At 40.1% G+C, this 19,304-nt stretch overlaps 1 protein-coding gene across 1 annotated transcript in view; it reads right to left on the reverse strand.

Annotated features, from left to right (window-relative positions):
- Window positions 1–19,304, reverse strand: part of AAK1 (AP2 associated kinase 1) — a 231,061-nt gene that overhangs the window by 18,724 nt on the left and 193,033 nt on the right. The window contains exons 14-17 of the mRNA XM_044659555.1: window positions 16,532–16,761; window positions 13,123–13,280; window positions 7,482–7,595; window positions 541–636 (exon numbers count right to left, since the gene is read on the reverse strand). Coding sequence (XP_044515490.1) covers window positions 541–636; window positions 7,482–7,595; window positions 13,123–13,280; window positions 16,532–16,761 — 598 coding nt within the window. The remainder of the gene's footprint in view (window positions 1–540; window positions 637–7,481; window positions 7,596–13,122; window positions 13,281–16,531; window positions 16,762–19,304) is intronic.

Raw genomic sequence — 19,304 nt, forward strand, 5'->3', positions numbered from 1 at the left:
GGAGGGAGACAATGTGAGAGAGAGAGAGAGAGAGAGAGAGAGAGAGAGAGAGAGAGAGAGAGAGAGAGAGAGAGAGAGAGAGAGAAAAGGGAGGGAGTGACTTGTCCAGAAAAGTTAAGTGATTTGTCCAAGGATCACCTGGCTAGTAAGAAGCAGAGACAGATCTAGAAGCAAAGTTTCTTGATTCCCAGAAGTCAGTGTTCTTTCTTTTCCCATTAGCCTGGTATTGCTTAGAAAACTGGCAGAGGTTCAGGTAATGAAGACAGGTGAGTAAATATGCATAAGGGAATGTGTTATTAATTTATTGTGCCCTCATCCCTTTGTGAATGCCACAGAGTCATCTCTGTCACTTCCTTGAAACAGTGTCCTGGGAATGGTACTTTCCCATACTCTGGCTTTCATTCAATGTCTCCTATGCCCCCAATCCCTCCAAATTCTAATTCCATTCTTGAGAGGTTGAAAACAAAACTTGTGTAAAACAATGTGGAAATGGGTATTTATCACACCTTCACCCAGGTGTCCCCTTCTAGTTTTCTTTACCTGGAGCATCAGGTGCTGAGAGAGGGATGAAAGGGTCAGACACACTCAGAAGAGGAGGACTCGCATCCAGACCAAGCACAGCTTTCGTTGTTTCAGCTGGAGGGTGGGGTAGTGAGCAAGAATAAAAGGAGGAAAAGGTAGAGAAAAGCAGAAAACATCAAGACACCATAAGCCTTTCCTGTCCAGGGAATTTACTCAGCAGCCAACAAGGCATTGTGTGATCTGAACAAGAGCAGTAGTGGGAGAGGGAGGAGGGAGAGAGGGAAAAACAGAAAGGAAAGATAAAAGGGAAAGTCTCTGTAGACTTAAACCAGTCTCACTTCGGTGTTCTTCAATATTTACAATTGGATCTCAGAATATTTCTGTATGCAGGACATGGCAGTCACCACAGTGACAATGGCAGAATATTTACACAAGCCCTTGAGTGCCTCTCTTCCAGGAGACCTCCTCTGACTACTAGCCCACAGGATCTCTCTCCCTTCTTGGAACTCCCACAGACTTACGTGTGGATCACATGCTTGGGCACTTAATTGTTTCCTTATTTCTACATTTCACAGATGACTGACTTCACAGGCCTGGGCCAAAAAGTCTATAATTTTCTGTCATATACTGTTTCCCATGAGTATCCACTTCCTGACTGATGATTGTCTCCCCAAGAAGACCGTGAATTCCTAGAGATCATCTCACACAGGCTGACCACATCAGAGGGAGAAAGCACTTTAAGGACTGAGCTAGGCACCGTGATCTATCTCCAACTAGTGAGATAACCTTGGCATATTGTTTACAGTCATTTAAAAATAAAACAGTCATTAACGAGCATTTATTTAAGCACTTACTATGTGCCAGACACTGTGCTAAGTGCTGGGCATACAAAGGGAGGCAAGAGACAGACAGTCCCTGCTTTCTGGGGAGATAGCACATAAACAACTATAAGCAACCCAAAAAAAATGCATACAGGATAAATGGCGAGAACCAACAGAGGAAAGATACTAGTTTTCTTTCTTTTTTTTTTTAAACCCTTACTTTCCGTCTTGGAGTCAATACTGTGTATTGGCTCCAAGGCAAAAGAGTGGTAAGGGTAGGCAATAGGGGTCAAGTGACTTGCCCAAGGTCACACAGCTGGGAAGTGTCTGAGGCCAGATTTGAACCCAGGACCTCCCATCTCTAGGCCTGGTTCTCAATCTACTGAGCCACCCAGCTGCCCCCAAGATACTAGTCTTAAGACAGAATCAGGAAAGGATTTTGTCAGAAGGTGGGATTTTAGCAGAGACATGAGGGAAAAGCCAGAAAAGAGGAAGGAGAGAATTTAAGGCATGTGGGAAAATACATGGAGTCGGGAGATGGAGTGTCTTGTGGGAAGAATAGGAAGGAGGCCAATGTCCAGAGCTGGAGTACAGGAATGTTTCAAATATGAGACAAATGTGTAAATTCACAGAATTTTAGGGGCAATATGATATAGTGCAAAGGGCACAGGCACTGTATTCAAAGGGTTTGCATTCAAATCCTGTCTTTGATACTGATTATCTGTGATTTTTTTTCTGTCACTTAACTCCCCAAGACTCTCTATATACTACAAGCAGTTTGACTAGACAGCCTCTGAGCCCTTCAGGTTTATGAGCCTTTGCTCCACATAAATAAAGTCTTAAAAGAAGTGGTAAAAATTCCAATTGAAATAGAGGCTATCCATCCCTACATAAAGATCCCAGTAGGTCGCATAATGACTTAGTTTTAAAATACAACATTATCTATGTTTTATGTTATTTTTATTTTGTTAAATATACCCCAATAAATTTTAATCAGGTTTGGTCCCCCTGCACTTAGAAGTTTTGCAAGCCACATGTGTTTGACACTTCTGCCTTAAATCATGATCTAGTCATGGTGGTTTTTAAAATCACATCCAGCCAAAAGGGTCCAAATACTTGGGAACCATATACTTATTTTTTAAAAAATATTTTTATATAAATGATTTATTGGATAACCCTATCTATTTTATTCCATGAATGAAAAACATTGTGAAAAGGGTTCCATGGACTTCCAAAAAGGGGCTCATGACATTAAAAAAAGTAAAGATCCCCTTACTCCAACTCTTCTACTTCCACAGGTGTGAAAAAGCCCAGAAGTTGGTACTTATCTAAGGTCATCCAGTTTATCTGTCACCCTAGCCTCCCAGCCTGCTTCAACATGGCATTTTTAAACTTTCATGAGACCATAGCTTCACAGCTGGAAGGGATTCTAGAGGTCTTCTAGTTCAATTCCCTCATTTTCTAGAGAAGAAATGGAGTCTCAAGAAGTTAGGTTACTTAATCAAGGTCATAGAGGAAGTATGTGACAAAGCCAGTATTTTGTTGTTGTTATATTTTGTTTTAAACCCATACCTTCCACCTTAGTTTCAATTCCAAGACAGTATAGTGGCAAGGCCTAAGCAACTGGGGTTAAGAGACTTGCCATGGGTCACAGAGTTAGGAAGTATCTGGGCCCAGATTGGAACCCAGGTCAAAGCTAGTCTTTGAACCTAGGTCTTCTTAATCTAATTCTAAATCCAAGATTTTTCCCTCCTTTATCAAACTGCCTCCTCAGACATTAGTATTTCTCTGTGTCTTTACTGGGAAAGGACAAACTTTTTATTAATCTGTTTTAAAATGAAACTGGGGAGCTGAGTTGTCAAGAGGCAGGATTGGTTTTAGTCACCATCCCCAGCCTGTTACCCACAAAATGTGATTATCTGTAGCTACATCTCCTTTGCAATTTTCACCAAAAAAAAGGTGTTTTAAAGAGAAGCCCTTTCCGAAACATTGTGCTTGTTCCCTCCTAGGAAGATAGTCTCAGCTCAGTAAGGGTCTGTGCCCATGTGAAGCCTACAGCCTCATTTCTTATGAGTAGGAAACAAATCAACATCTTTGTTGGCCAGGGGAGACTCTGTAACAGTCAAAAATCACAATGTGGCAAACAACAAAAGGGGGGAAAATAGGGAATGCCGTAAAGAAAGACCATAGATAAACAAATGTAAAAATGAAAGTCTTTCAAAATATTTGAAACTTAGTTATGTAACCTTTTGTGGCAACTTCATTGCATAACAAAGCTATGTTAATGCCAGTATTTTCTGGAAAGCAAGTGCTTGTGCATTACTTATTATGGCAGCTCCTTTATCTACCAAAAGAGCCTTGAACATAGTAATTGCTAAACAAATGTTTGCTGAATTTTCCATCTGTTCTTCTGGAATGGCTGGTCACAGTAGGAAATGGGTTCCACTTTCCTGGAAATCAATAATAATAATAATAACAACAACAGCTAACATTTATATAACACTATGTGTCAGGGACCAATGCTAAGTACTTTACAATTCTTTTCTCCTTTGATACTCACAACAACCCTGAGAAGTAGGTGCTATTATCCCCATTTTACAGATAGCAAAGGCTTATCCACATTTGGGTCAAGTAGCAGAGGGGATTCTAAAGTAGGCGTGGGTTGCATCAGATAGCTCTCTGAGGTCTAAGATATATTTTGTGTGTGTGTGTGTGTGTGTGTGTGTGTGTGTGTGTGTGTGTGTGTGTGTACATAGCTTGACAGATATTAAAAGATTAGAATTAAACTTTAAAAGAATAAAAAACACCTGGGATAGATTCTGAGTTCAATCATTTAATAACTGCACAGCAAATTATTTTGCAAGTTTCTTGGATTTCAGGTGTCACTAGAGTTCAAATGTGAGAAATGAGGGTTTTAAGATGTACTAATTGAAGATATAAAAAGAACTGAGTTGACCTTCTGTTCTTCTGAAGTCAGTCTTTGAAATCTGCATTCTGAGTTGTTTTGTGGGTAAGAAAGGGAGATCCATAGGACCAATGCTCTCTACATCCATCTAATAACATGTTGGCCTCTGAGGAAGCCAAGAGTTTTTGGAAGGGCAGTGGCCTATATACACTTTTAGAGATTCTGGGGTTTCTTCAGAATTTCATGCATAGCCTTTGAAGCAAGTGCGGAGAAATAAATTTCAAAACTAAAATATTTTAAAATGCTTTCTAAATGAACACATGGATAATCATCTCTACTTGGTAGAATGAAATGAATTAGAAACTTGGAGGAAAAAAATTAACTCTAGTCCTTTGTCAATGACTACATAAATCTTGTTGCTTAGGATTAAGTTGGGTTACCCATATTTTATGGGTATGGGTTACCCATACATTTTGAATGTATTTTGCTACATTTTTTCCAGGCTGGGAAAAATCATCATTGAATGGGATCCTATGAAAGCATGTCATCTCCAGGGCAGTGGCTGAGTCTTTTGTTCATTTATATCTCCCCAGTACCTAGCACAGAATCTTGTATCCAGCAGGCAAGTGTCAATAAATTTTGTTGATGGTCTCATTTTATATACCTCTATTCATTTTCTCTTAGACCAATCCCCACTGTCGGTTTTCATTTTAATTGGCATTCTTCAAATGTGTTTCCTTTTCAATTTAATTCAATTTGATCAGCTCAAGTCGACACTTAAGTGTCTGCTACGGGCAATGCAGTTTACTAAGCATTAGAGAAACAAAACCAAAATTGCTTATTCTCTTGGGGAAGTGCAATGTATATACAGAAATACAAATACAAGGTCTATATAGAGTTAAGAAAAATAAATTTCAAGAGGGAAAGAATACTAACATTTGGCAAAAGGGGAAGGGGAAGAGGAATCAAGAAAGACTTCATTTAGGAGATGGCATCTAAACAAAGTCTTAAAGAAAGTCTGGGGATTACAGGAAGTTAAAGTAAGGAGGGAATAAACAGAAGTAGGGGTACAGCCAGTGTAAAGGCATGAAGGGAGGAAATGGAATGTTGCTAGCAGGTGAATTTCACTGTTTAATTTTTCAAATAAAGTGAATTGGGAACATATAAGGCTGGAGTAAAGTAAGGAGTCAATATATCAGAGTACCTTAGTATACAAAAAGAAAAGTGTTTATTCTAAATTCCATTAGTGCTATACTATGTTGCTTCTCCTGCTCTTTTTTAAATTGCCTTTAATTCTTTTTACTGTTTTTGAAAAATATTTATTTCATGAAAGTAATCTATCTGCTCTTTTCCTGTTTTATCTAAGCGTGCTCTAGAATAAAAACATCTTCAACATTTTTGTGGTGAAAAGCCACTATGCTTGTCAGTTGAAGCACCAGGATTGACTGGAAGGAGTTTGGGAGAGAGGAAGGGTGGACATGCCAAAAAAAAGGGAAAGAGGTGGGGAGGAATAACAACCAGAAGTCACCACTACTTACTCACACACTCACTCTTACCCACACTTCATCTTCATTTCAAACAGAAAGTGGGAAGGATACTAGTTGGTGTGAAAATTAGATTAGGCCTACACTGCCCATCTTTAGATTTAATCACCAAAGGTGAGAACACCTCTAATTCTTGGAGGTCCATAACCCAAGTGTGCTAGAGTCAACTGACTGCCCTCTAGGCGGTCCTATGAGAATCGTCTATTTTGATTGGACACGCAAATTAGGAGGGAGGCACAGGAAGTGGCGCATAAGTGACCCCTTTAAAAGGAGAAGGTCCTCAGTCAGCGAAGGTCTTCAGTGGAAGACAGCATCTGGTGAGGACCTCTTCTGGTTCATGGAGGAGTGAGGCTGCAGCTGGTTTGGTGAAGGGGACCTGAGGGAGCTTTGCTGGTTCGTGATAGAGACTGTTCCACGTGGGTAAGTTAGGCTGACTCTCTTTCTCCTCCCTTGGCGTTTCTGGAGGCTCTACCCTCAAGGAGGCCTCTTTTCTTAGAGGAGGCCTTGTGGCTAGAAGCCTTGTTTAATTAACCTCTGTGCCCCAACTGCTGGGCCTCTAAATTCTTACCTGGTCTGGGCCTCTGGTCTGGGCCAGAGTTTCTCTCTCTCAATTTCCCTACCTTCAACCTTCTTAATTGTAAATAAATAAACTTCCATAAAAGTTAATTTTGACTTGAGATTATTCTTAATTGAGGACTGATAATAGTTCAATCCTTTGGCAACCACCTTTTAATATATTGAACCCATAAAACCCTTCCCCCCCCCCCCTTACATTTGTGACTGACCAGATGAGGATACAAAATCCAAGAGAAAGCACTGGAATCTAGATTTAATGCAAAGATTCTAGAAACAAAGGTCTTAGGTTTAGAAGTAAACATCTAACAATTAAGATTCTTAAATTCATCCCTGAGAGATTAAGAGAGACCAAGCAAAATGTTTGCTAGAGAGGAAAAATTTTTCCTGCCAACATGTTAGACATTTCATGCTAGCAAAGAGCAAAAATATTTAATTAAGCCTTTGCCCAGAAAAGAGAAAGTATAACAACTGTAAATGAACTCTGGTTTGTCTTGTTAGATCACAACTTTTTCCTTTACTTTAAGTAGCAACACATTCACCCCCATACATTATTTATGTTTCTATTAAATCCTAAAAAAAAAAAAAAAAAAAAGTGAGGTCTCCCCATCTTGCATAGACTAGGTTGGAATTTTCAGGAACTACTGGAATACTGATTCTCACCACTGATCCACATGATAATTTTGTTTTCTGACCTGAGTTGGTTTGCTCTTCTTTAGTAAACTTAATGGCTCTCCACTCCTGGGGGCTCACCATACTAATCTCTTCAGACATTCAATCAGCATAGCTCACTGTAGCTAAGAACTCCAAGACCAAAACAGCCATCAGCCTTAGCTCCCTAGTAACTGGAATTACAAGCTTGTGCCACCAACCATGGCTGTCTCATCCTTCAAAACGCTCACCCACCAAATCTGCAAATGCAGTGCATTCACTCAGTTAATCTAGTTATCTAAGTCTCACTTACAAGTTCTTTAGCTATCACCTCCTTTTCAATCATGCAGCTTGTGTTCAGAGCCACGAGTCAAAATAAGGATACAGGGCTGGCTGGACATGCCATAAGGATATGACACCAACAAGAGGATTAGGTGTTTTTTTTTAACCATTAATTAGCCTTACCGGTCCCAGTAGAAAAGGAGGAGGAGCCAAAAGCATCTGCTTGAGTAGAGGCTGGACCTGGTTGAAAGCCTGGAATCAAACTCTCTGCTGAACCACCAAGTTTTTCAGATTTACCTAAGTAGCAAAACACATAACTCAGTGAGAAAATGGCTTTAAGTATACACATTTAACATTTTAGATGGGGGGGGGGGGGAGAGACAGAATCATATGCCTGTTTTATTCTTGGATGTTATAATGGCATCTCAATTCATCTAGCAACCTCAAATTTGAGTATTCAGAAACAAGGTGGGGAAAAGTCTCTGAGCAGGCAAAATAATATACAAAAGTCAAAGTCCATAAGCAAAAGTCAATTCACTTTAATTCTAGTTTCAATTGCTAAGTCTCAGTTTCCTTATCTATAAATGGAGATAACAATAGTTGTATCATCTAACTCACAGGATTGCTATAAGGATTCATTTTATAAATTTTTAAGAGATACATAAACACAAGTTACTATAGTGCTATAAGAAATAACAAGCAGAATGCTTTCAGAAAAACCTGGAAAGACTTACATGAATTGATGAAAAGTGAAATGAGCAAAACCAGGGGAATATTTATGTAGTAACAGCAATATTGTATGATGATCAACTGTGAATGCTGTAGCTGTTCTCAGCAATACAAAGATCCGAGACTATTCAAAAAGACTCATAATAAAAAATGTTATCCATTTCCATAGAAAGAACTGATGGCATCTGAATGCATATTGAAGCAGATTTTTTTTTTGCTTTTTTGGTCTGTTTCCTTTTACAACATGACTAATATTGAAATATATTTTGCATAGCTGCACATGTATAACCTATTTTAAATTACTTGCTGTTTCAGGGAGGGGGAAAGGGAAGAAAAGAGAGAATTTGGAACTCAATTTTTTTAAAAAAGAAACATTAAAAGTTGATTTTACATGTAATTGGGGAAAATATTATTGAAAAGTAAACAAGTTCCTATTATTATTTGTCCACTGGAAAAAGCATCAGGCTCTCATACAGTGCATATTTTCCATTATTTTCCATTGAGTTCTAAGTACTTTTAAATTCCCATTCCATTCTGTATTAGAAAAAAGAAATGAGACTAAGAGGACACAAAATCTTGACAAAATTCAACTTTTAATGCATCACTGGAGCATGGAGATGATATTAGATTCTTGAAGGTTATTCCCCTGTATCAAAGAATATAAAACATTCCACCAAACTTGATGGGCTGTAAGAATGGACCCAATGGTTGACTTTCTGGTATCTGAGCATCAGCTTGGTGAAGTGAAAGGAGGCTCACTGGCAACAGGCTGACCAGTAGGCAATGAATTCCTTGATCATGGCAACTCATAAGATAAAGAAACAATGCAAAAGGGACCTCAGTCCTACAGAAAGATTTTTCCTATCTGTGGTGATATGGTAGAGCAGTGAGAAAAGAAAGTGGATACAATTTTGAGAATCAACACCAACTGCCAGTCCTCTAAATGCATAATTTTTGTTCATCTATCATAAATTGATATACTTTTGGAGAAAATGGGATAATATGAATATTGGCCTTTTCTAAAAATGTAACCACAATATGTGGTACAACAATGGCCCATGGCCCACAAGTTCTCCTAGGAGGGGCAGATAAAGGAGCTGGTTTAACTGGATGTCCAAAGGCAACAAGAACCTTAGTTTCATGAGACACTTGGTCATCATGCATCAATGTTTTCATGATAAGCATAAGCAAAAAGACAATCATTAAGACAACTGAAATCTATATATGAGCATTTGTTATAGTATAGTTAGGGAAAAGTCTACTAAGAAATATATAAGATCCTCCATATCTAGTCAACATACACCTTAGTACAAAGTGACCTCAATGAAAAGGTGGGCAAAGTGGAAGACAATAAATTATGGAATGCAGCTATCAATAATATGGAATTAGGTCTTAATACATGTAAAACCCAGTGGAATTGTGTGTCGGCTAAGGGGGGTTTGGGGGAGAGGGAAAGAATATGAAACGTAACTATGGGAAAATATTCATAATAAAAATTAAAGAAACTTGAGAAAAAAAGAATTATGGAATGCAAGAAACCACATTTGCAGGCTAATCAGAAACCTTAAATTGTATATTATCACTACTTTCTTCAAGGAAAAGGCGGAAGATGTTTTACATGGCAAATGCCAACAAGTACAATGGGCAGCATGTGCATATACAAACGAATACACGTACATACATGTACACACACACACACACACACAAAATTAATTTAGGCTCCATGGAGTTACAGAATCAAAGAGCTAGAAGGGACATCATAGGTCTTTTAGGGCAACTCATACCTACACCTAGTCAAGAATCCTCTTTACAACACTCCAAAGAAGTGACTTTCCAGTTTTTCCTTGAAGTCCTTCAGCAAGAAGAAATCTATTACCTTCAAAAGCAGCAGTCAAAACTATATTTGAATAGCTTCAGTTATTATGACAATATTTTTCTTTATGTCAATCCTACATCTTTCTCTCATTTCCACCCTTCCAAAAGAAACAATTATAGATTCCTACCCTTCAACATAAAAAAAAGTCACTTGAGAAGTTATCACAAACTACCAACTTATATACCTATTTTTTCATGTCTATATTCTCATAATTCTTGGTTATGATTTACAACCATTTGAGAACATCTTGGAAAATTTGAGAAGGGAACAAGTACTCTTTTACAAATTATTTCCCACATAGATCAGATTTTCAGTCACATACTTGAATAAAAGTTGTATAAGTGAGTTTCTACATGTTTATTGATTATAAGGAGGAAAAAGAGATCATAGAGCTAGGGCTAGAAATGACTTCCAATCCCCTAAATTTACAGATGAAGAAACTGAGGCCAAAAGAAATAAGCAACTTGTCCAAGGGTACAGAGGCACTAGGCACAAAAAAAAGGGTTTTGAACCCAGACCAGAATCATGTAGTCAGTAAACATCTAAGCTTCAGAGGTGGAATTTGTCTTGGTAGCAAGCCTTAAAGGTTCTCCATCAAGAAGTCACCTTAATATGCTAAAAATAACATAATATTCCTTGATAGCTTCAAGCACAGAGAACTTCCTTCAAAGTTTCTCTAATTATCAGTATCACCATGTAATAAAAGGAGATTGCATGCCTCCAAACAGGGAGGGCAGCAGATGCAAAGTGGAATGTATGAAAAGCAGACTATTTGGAAGGTAGAATAGTGTAAGAAGATTCAAAAGGTAAGAAGGTATCAGTTTAGGAAAGTTTTAAATGCCAAACAGAGGAGTTTATAGTTGACCCTGAAGGTAACAGAGAGCCAATGAATTCATTGAGGGGGTGACAAGGTCAGATTTGTACTTTAGGAAAATCCCTGTCAACTGAGTGAAGGATGGTTTGGAGTCAATCACATTACAAATATTAAGCTCTTTACTATGTGCCAGTCACAGTAGCAAGCCCTAGGACTACAAAGAAAAAAAAATAATCCCTCCCTCAAAAGAGTTTACATTCTAAACAGGTAAATAGAGAGTAGGTAGAAGATAATCAGTTCCCTAAACAGAATAAATGATATTATTTCCACAAATATATCATTGGAAAAAGAGATGTGTGGGAGACATATTTAAGATAAGAGGTAAAAGATAGATAGCTTGAGTTTTACACTAATACTTGTGGAGTTTTAAAAGGCAGGTTAAAGAAAATCCAAAACACTGGATGGATTCACTATGGAGAATCTATGGAAGGTCACAGAAAAGACCTGCATAGACTAAAACAATGGCAAGGGTGGTTGCCATCTATATGTCGAAAGATGCATCATCCAAGTGGTCATGGATCCTTTGATGTACAGAAGAACAGATAATTTGGGGTGCGGGAGAGAAAGAAGCTGCTAGAGGTAAGCACACTGCGAAACAGTCAGAAATCCCCCAGACTGACAGAGAAAGCAAAGATCCTACCTTCACAGAGTTCTTCTGAGGAAACAGCTTTGTAAACCTGAAGACTCTTTAGAAATGAAGTTTATTATTATTTTTATGATTGTTGTTGCTGGTATGAAAATAACATAGTACTTGTGGAAAGAGTCAATGCTGTGAGGGCAGCTAGGTAGCTCAATGGATAGAGCATCAACCCTGGGGTCAGGAGGTCCTGGGTTTTCAAGTCTGACCTCAGACACGTCCTAGCTGTGTGACCCTGGGCAATCACTTAACCTCAACTGCCTAGCCTTTTTTACTCTTCTGCCTTAGAACCAATACTTGGTATTTGCTTCTAAAACAGAAGGTATGGAGTTGGGGGTGTTGGGAGGGGGAACCACCTCACACCTGTCAGATTGGCCAATCTGACAGTGAAGGAAAGCGATAAATGTTGGGAGGGGATGTGGCAAATTGGGGCATTAATGCACTGTTGGTGGAACTGTGAACTATCCAGCCATTCTGGAAGGCAATTGGGAACTGTGCCTAAAGGGTTATAAAACCATGCATACCCTTTGATCTGGTAATACCACTACTGGATCTTTATCCCAAAAAGATAATAAAAAAGGGGAAAGGACCTACTTGTACAAAAATATTTATGGCTGATCTTTTTGTGGTGGCAAAGAACTGGAAACTAAACTAAAGGGATATCCCTCGATTAGGGAATGGCTGAACAAACTGTAGTACATATTGGTGATGGAATACTACTGTGCTATAAGGAATGACAAGCAGAATGATTTCAGAAAAAGTTGGAAAGCTCTGCATGAACTGATGCAGAGTGAAATAAGCAGAACTAGGAGAACATGTACACAGTGACAGCAGTATTGTATGATGATCTTCTGTGAAAACGTGACTACTCACAGAAATGCAATGATCTGGGACAATCCTTATGACAGGGAATACTACCCACTTCCAGAGAAAGAAATGTTGGGAGTCAGATTCAGATTAAAGCAGGTTATCTTTCACATCAATTTATTTATAATTTTATTTGCGGGTTTTCGTTTTGTATGAGAGTGTTCCTACAACAATGACCAATATGGAAATGTGTTCCGCAGGATAAGTTTTTAAAAGGGAGGAGGTGTCAATGTGGAGTCAAGAGATCTGGGTGCATTTTGTGGCTCTTAGGAAGGAAGGAGATGAGCATTTACTAAGTACTTATCGTGCACAAGGAAGGAGCTGTGCTAAGTGCAGTATAAATATTATTTCCTTTAGCTCCCACAATAACCCTGGCAGGTTGGAGCTACTACTATCACCCCCACTTGATATTTGAGGAAACTGAGATAGGAAGAAGTTAAGTGACCTTCCCACAGTCACAAAAGTAATGTGAGATGGAATTTGAACCCAGGTCCTCTGAAACCAGTGTCAGTGTTCTTTTTACTGAACCATGATGCTCCTGGAAGTCTTCTTCCTAACTTCCCTCACTGTCCCATTGCTGTAACAGCAAAGATTATCAGAATTTCTTAAGGATGGTAAGAATTCAGTATAATAAGCAAAAATATTTTCTGTCTCCAAACTTTAAAACTTTTATGTGCAAAAATTTCTAGGCAAGGGAAATGGAAAGAAAGGCTCATATGTGAATAGCTACCTAGGCAAAAGAGCTGTGGGAGCAGGCATTACCTGGCTCCTCTAATCTGTGGGATGTTTGTCAGCATGAATAATTTGCACTACTAAACATGAGAAAGCATTTGTCACTCACCATCACCAAGTTTTGCAAAGTCCTTGTTCAGTAGCTCCTCAGCTGTGAGTTTGGAGAAATTATCATCATCAAAGGGATTCCAAGTCGAGCCTTCAGAAGGGTTGTAAACGTTTTGTTGAGAGGTCCGGGGAGAACCTGATGGAGTGGTGGATGCAGACCTACAAATCCCCAAATAAAACCCACCATGAAACAAAACTTGTGAGTAAAAGCTGAACAAGGACCTAAATCTTTAGAGAGATAGACCAATTAATCAACAGACATTTATTAAATGCTTGCTTTGGCTCAGGTCCTGTGACAGACATTGGTGATACAAATAAGAAAATAAGAAAAGTCCCTACCTTCAAAGACCTTACATTATATTGGGAAGTTCAGGTTCACAGATAAGTTAATATAGGCTATACAGAAAATAAATAAATGGTAACTGAAGAAAGTACTAACAAATGGAGGAATCAAGAAAGGACTCTTGTAGGATATAACATTTGAGCTGAGCTCTATAAAGTGCCAGGAGCTCCAGGAGGAGGTGGTAAGAAAGAAGAAAATTCCAGGCATATTTTTTTCTTTTTCTGGTGAGAGAGGTTCTAGGAAGAGGAAGATGGAGAACAGAACCTGTGCAAAGCCAGAGAGGTGAGAGATGGAATATTATGTATAAGCAACAACAAAGGTTAACTTAGCTATTATTACAGTGTGCACAAAGGGGAATAATGTATAATCATTCTGTAAAGATAGGTGGGAGACAGCATGGGAAGGGTTTCAAATGCTAAACAGAAGGGACAGTGAGGTAGCACAGTGGATGGAGTGCCAGGCCTGGAGTCAGGAGGATCTGGGTTCAAAACTGACCTCAGACATTTCTTAGTTGTATGACCCTGGGCAAATCATTTAACTCTGCCCAATCCTTGCCACTCTTCTGTCTTAGAATTGGTACTAAGACAGAAGGTAAGGACTTATAAATGGATGTTAAACAGAGGGTTTTGTACCTTATCCTAAAGGAAAGGAATTATTGGAGCTTTCTGAACAAGTCATGATTATTTTAACAAATGAATAAAATTTGTATCAGAAGCTCAGCTCCAGGGGGACTGCTTAAACTCCCTGATGAAACAGGAAGTCAAGTCACAATGAATTCCTGGACACCACTCTCAGAAAGGTTTTTTTCAGGTAGAATCCATCTTCTGGACCTGAGATCAAGGGCTCTTCAGTCAGTATGGGGCATTCTATTGGGGGAGGGGTGGCTGATCCCTAGGTTCTCAATGTAATCACTATGTACTATTGATCCTATACGTCCTGGACCAGAGAGGCTAAGTTATGGGGCTCACCAAGTTGGACCTCCAACTGAATCTTTTTTGGAAAGGGGCACAAATGGGAAACTTGTCTTCCAGAATGAGTCAGGATAGTTTGAATGCATGATCCCAACTCATGAGTCTTTTGTCTGACATCAAGGTAGAAGAGTGTCTATTGATGGGAGGATGTTGTAGACGTCCTTAGACGTATCATAAACCATCAGACAAAGATGCATTTGTGAAAGACTGGTGCCATTTTTATCCAGGCAGTCTCCTATACCCCCTTAGGAACCCACAGGGGTTCTTGAGCTTCACAGGGCATTGCCAATACTTTACCGATGTCTTTTCCTCTTAACTTATCCTTCCCCCTTGATGTGTTAATGATGCAAAGATATAGAATATTTTGAGAAATTCATTATTATATTTATCTGAATACTCTCCACCAGTGCAGATGCAACCTCTACTCACATTATTCTTTCCACTTCTTGTTCATACCTCTCCTGGAGACCATAATAAAGAAGCTACTAAACATTCTGTGTCTTTTAATATTTCATTGGTAGAAGTGATCTCTGTTTATATTTATACCTCTTCTTTGTAAATCATTGCTAATCACAAGCTAAAAGCCATTTATATACCACTCCCCCTCCTTTGCCCCCCGGCTCAACCATGTCTCTTTCTACCCTTTGAGCCTCCTTTAATTTTGTTCTTTGGATCCTGTTGTGCTGCAGAATCCACAGCCAAAGCAAATCAATGTTGCCTTTTTTTTTTGGATGGGATTTTGTGGCAGCAATGGGCCTGGGTTCTCTGAAAAGTGTTGTTTAATATCCCAATGGAAATCTCCCCTAATTTCTTCTTCAGGTATAGAAGACACGTTCCACACACTGAATACAAGATTTCCTTTTGCCTATTCTCCTGGCACACTACAACCCTCACCAACCAGTTCTTTTTGATTTGAAACAAATGGATCTTAACAAATGGAGCCATTTTTCCTCAAGATGACCCAGGAAACTGATTCTGTTTTTCCCTGTGCCTATAATTCCTAGAATATTCATCAGCTGAAGAGTACTACATGGTCTGGGTGACATGAGTTGCCCTCAAGGTGTCCCCTGAGGCTAGGTGTCATCCTGTGGAAGGGTCAGAGTATCTGATCCCTGTGCCACTCAAACTTAGGAATTTCAAGCATCCACAATTAATTTAAAAATGAACCAGTGGCCGCCCTGAGGGTGAGGAGGGTGCTATTTTCCTGCCAGGTTAACTTCAACTACTCCATATTCTCAGATGGCAGAATAAGTATACTGAGGATCTATCTTGGAAACCAAAGATTGAAGGGCCAGAAGAAATCAGCCTTCCAAAAACACTCCTGTGGAGTAAGGACACTGTAATTACCAAGCCACAGCTGGGCATCACCAACTTAATCAGGCAACAGGAATAGAACACCATACATATCCAAACACCTTTCTGTTCACAAAAGCAGCTGCCACCCTAGAAGGGGATCTATCTCTGATGGATCCTGCATCCTAATACACAATGGATCTATGACTTGATTGTTCCATTATAGTTCAAAGAGGGATGTTTGAGGCTCTCTAATTAGTCAACTGTCTCAGGCCAGATTTGAACTCGGGTGTCTCTGACTCCATTGTGCCACCTTGATGCCCCCAGGTTAAATCTCGGTGAAATAATATACAGATCATTCCTGGAAGCAGTGATGGAGACATACAAGCACAGAGTTAACTATCACTGATCCCTTAGGGCAGTGATTCCCAAAGTGGGCTGCAGCCCTGGTGGGTGCTGCAGCAATCTAGAGGAGTGGTGATGGCCACAGGTGCATTTGGGGGCAGTGAATAATGGTAAAGGGGCGGTAATAGTATGGTGACAGGGGGCGCTAAGTAATATTTTTTCTGGAAAGGGGGCGGTAGGCCAAAAAAGAGTTTGGGAACCACTGCGTTAGGGGGTCTGAAATGGGCTGGCTGTCCATTCAGAACCCAGGATGTCATAAGCTCTCCTAGAAAGAAGAGGACCGTGGCACTGGGTCCCTCACAATCACTCAGGCTACTTTAGGTAGCTGAACATTCCCTTCCCCATCTCAGCTCCCCACAGCTGGAAGGAAGACAGAAGGAAAAAAAGGACGCACATACTTGGACTTATTGAGGCTTGCTTCAGCTGCAGCCGCCTGGAGCAACTGAGTCGACTGGCTGGCAGGGACCCCAAAGACAGCGCTATGGGTTACATCACTGAGGATTCTCCTGTGTCCAGCCCGCTGGGCTTTGGGGGATGATGGAGGAGTGAGAGATCCAAGCTTTTGCCCCTGAATGGCAGGGGGTGGGGTAGTCTGAGCCTTTACTTGTTGTCTTATTGGTGCTTGCTTCTGCTAGGAAAAGAGAAGGTGAAAAAGGAATGGAAGAAAAAGAAAAAAAAAAAACTTTGTTTGAAAACTGTCACAAGGACTTGAATGGTCAAATAATGGCCACCACGGTGCCCTCCCTTTCCCATTAGGTAAATGGCTCTGAAAATATCAAGTGTGGTGTGGAGGCTGACACCAATGCGTAGCATATGAACGTGAACCTTCTCAGGAAATCTTTAGAGGGTAACCATGAATAGTCAGGCAGTCTACTACATTTATTAAGCCCCTACTATGTGCCAGGCTCTGTGCTAAGCACAGGATAGGAAAAAAGCCAAAGACAATCCTTGCTCTCAGAGAGGCGACGGTCTAAGGAGGAGACAACACACAAGCAACTATGTACAAACAAGACAGACACAGAATAAGTGGAGTCGTTTCGGCGGGAAGGGATGAGCAGATAGATGGCACAGAGGATGGAACCCTGGGCCTGAAGTCAGGAAGACTCACCTTCCTGCGTTCCATCCAGTCTCATATACTTAATAGCTAAGGAACCTTGGGCAACTCACTTTACCCTGTTTGCCTCAGTTTCCTCATCTGTCAAATGAGCCAGAAAAGGAAATGGCAAACCACTCCACTATCTTTGCAAGAAAACTCTAAATGGGGTCACAAGGAGGCAGATGAAACTGAAAGGACTGAATGCAGGGGGAAATCCCTAAGCCTGAGGAATCCAATAAAATAACCTGAAACAGTGGTGTAGTGTGAACATGGGACTTTGAGAGATCTGGTTTTGAATCTCAGCTCTGTCATGAGCTGGGGGACCTGGGGCAACCTCTGAGCTTTGGTATCCTCATCTGTAAAGTATGGATAATCACACATGAATAATTTACCGAGGAGGCATCTGGGGGAGAGAAAGTGTTTTGTTAACCCTATAGTGTTATGGGAATGGGAGCTATTACTATCAGTCACCAATATGTACACAAACAGGAGATGCCATCCTACATGGTCAACTGCTACTTTCTGGGATACAGAATCATCCTGACCTCATGGTTACTCATCCAAACTGCAGCCTGGGGGGCCCCAGGGATTAAAAGGTTGCACTTAGAAGTCAAGGATGGGAGGAGCTAGGTGGCTCAGTGATTAGAGAGCTGGGGTTGGATTCAAATCTAGCCTCAGACATGTCTTAGCTGTGTGATCCTGGGCAAGTCGCTTAACCCTCATTGCCTAGCCTTTCTGCCCTTCTGCCTTGGAACCTATATTTAGTATCAATTCTAAGACAGAAGGCAAGAGTTTAAAAAAAGAAAAAGAAGTCAAGGATGGTTAACTCATACCTAGAAACTGGCTCAAATATAAGAAATTCAGATTAGTTGAGGAATCAAAACTTAGAGAGTTACAGGAACGAAAATCACTATCTCACAAATAAGGGACTTTTAGTTTTTCCTCTTTGTAGCCTCATTACCTTGCACATAACAGGTGTAGGATAAATGTCTATAGAGTTGCTAAGTTTAATGTAGAGCTGGGAGCGACCTTAGACATTAGCCCAACCTCATTTTACAGATGGGGAAAAATGAAGCCCAGAGAAGTTATGAGAAATTTTGTTTCATCCAAATAACATTTAAAAAATACTTACTATGGGGGCAGGTGGGTGGCTCAGTAGATTGAGAGTCAGGCCCAGAGACAGGAGGTCCTGGATTTGGGCAAGTCACTTAACCCCCATTGCCTAGCCCTTACCACTCTTCTGTCTTTGAACCAATACCCAGTATCGATTCTAAGACGGAAGTAAGAGGTTTTTTTTTTAAAAAACAAAACTTTGAAACAGTCAGTCAATAAGGATTTATTAAGCACTAGTATGTACCAGGCACTGACTGTCAGGGACACTGGGGATACAAGTACAAAGAATGAAACAATCTCTATTTGCAAGAAGCTAAAATAACTATTAGATATGTATAAATACATGCATAATCACATACATGAGTATGTGGAGATATATATGGGCATATTTTTTCTGTTCAGTAATTTCAACCATTTTCAACTCTTCATGCCTCCGTTTCAGGTTTTCTTGGCAAAAATATTGGAGTGGTTTGCCATTTCCTTCTCCAGTTCATTTTACAGATAAGGAAATGGAGGCCAACAGAGTGACTTGCCCGGAGTAGCAGTTAGTAGGTGTCTGAGGCCAGATTTTAATCCCAGAAGATGAGCTAAGTGGTACAGTGGACTCCTGACTCCTGGGCTGGCACTCTATCCACTGCACCGCCTTACTTGTCCCAAAGCACATTTAACCCCCAAGGTACATTTTGCTTCCAAGATAGGGCACCCACATAAGACTGTGGAAAGTTTGATGAGAGTTCTCTGAAATGAGAAGGAAAGCACTGAAAAAGAACATAGTTTTCCATCCTTTCCTTCAGTGGAGGTCAGGGTTGTTATATTAATTAGCTGGGATCTTTCAGCTGGAATTGGAATGAGGGACCAGGATAAGCAGGATGCCAAAGAGAAAAAAATAAGAGAATTATAGCTGTGCCGATAATACAGCATACAGGGTAACTATCAGGTCGTACAGCTCCCCCTTTGCCCTA

The sequence above is a fragment of the Gracilinanus agilis genome, chromosome 2 (genome assembly GCF_016433145.1).
Source record: "Gracilinanus agilis isolate LMUSP501 chromosome 2, AgileGrace, whole genome shotgun sequence".
Classification (NCBI taxonomy): Eukaryota; Metazoa; Chordata; class Mammalia; order Didelphimorphia; family Didelphidae; genus Gracilinanus; species Gracilinanus agilis.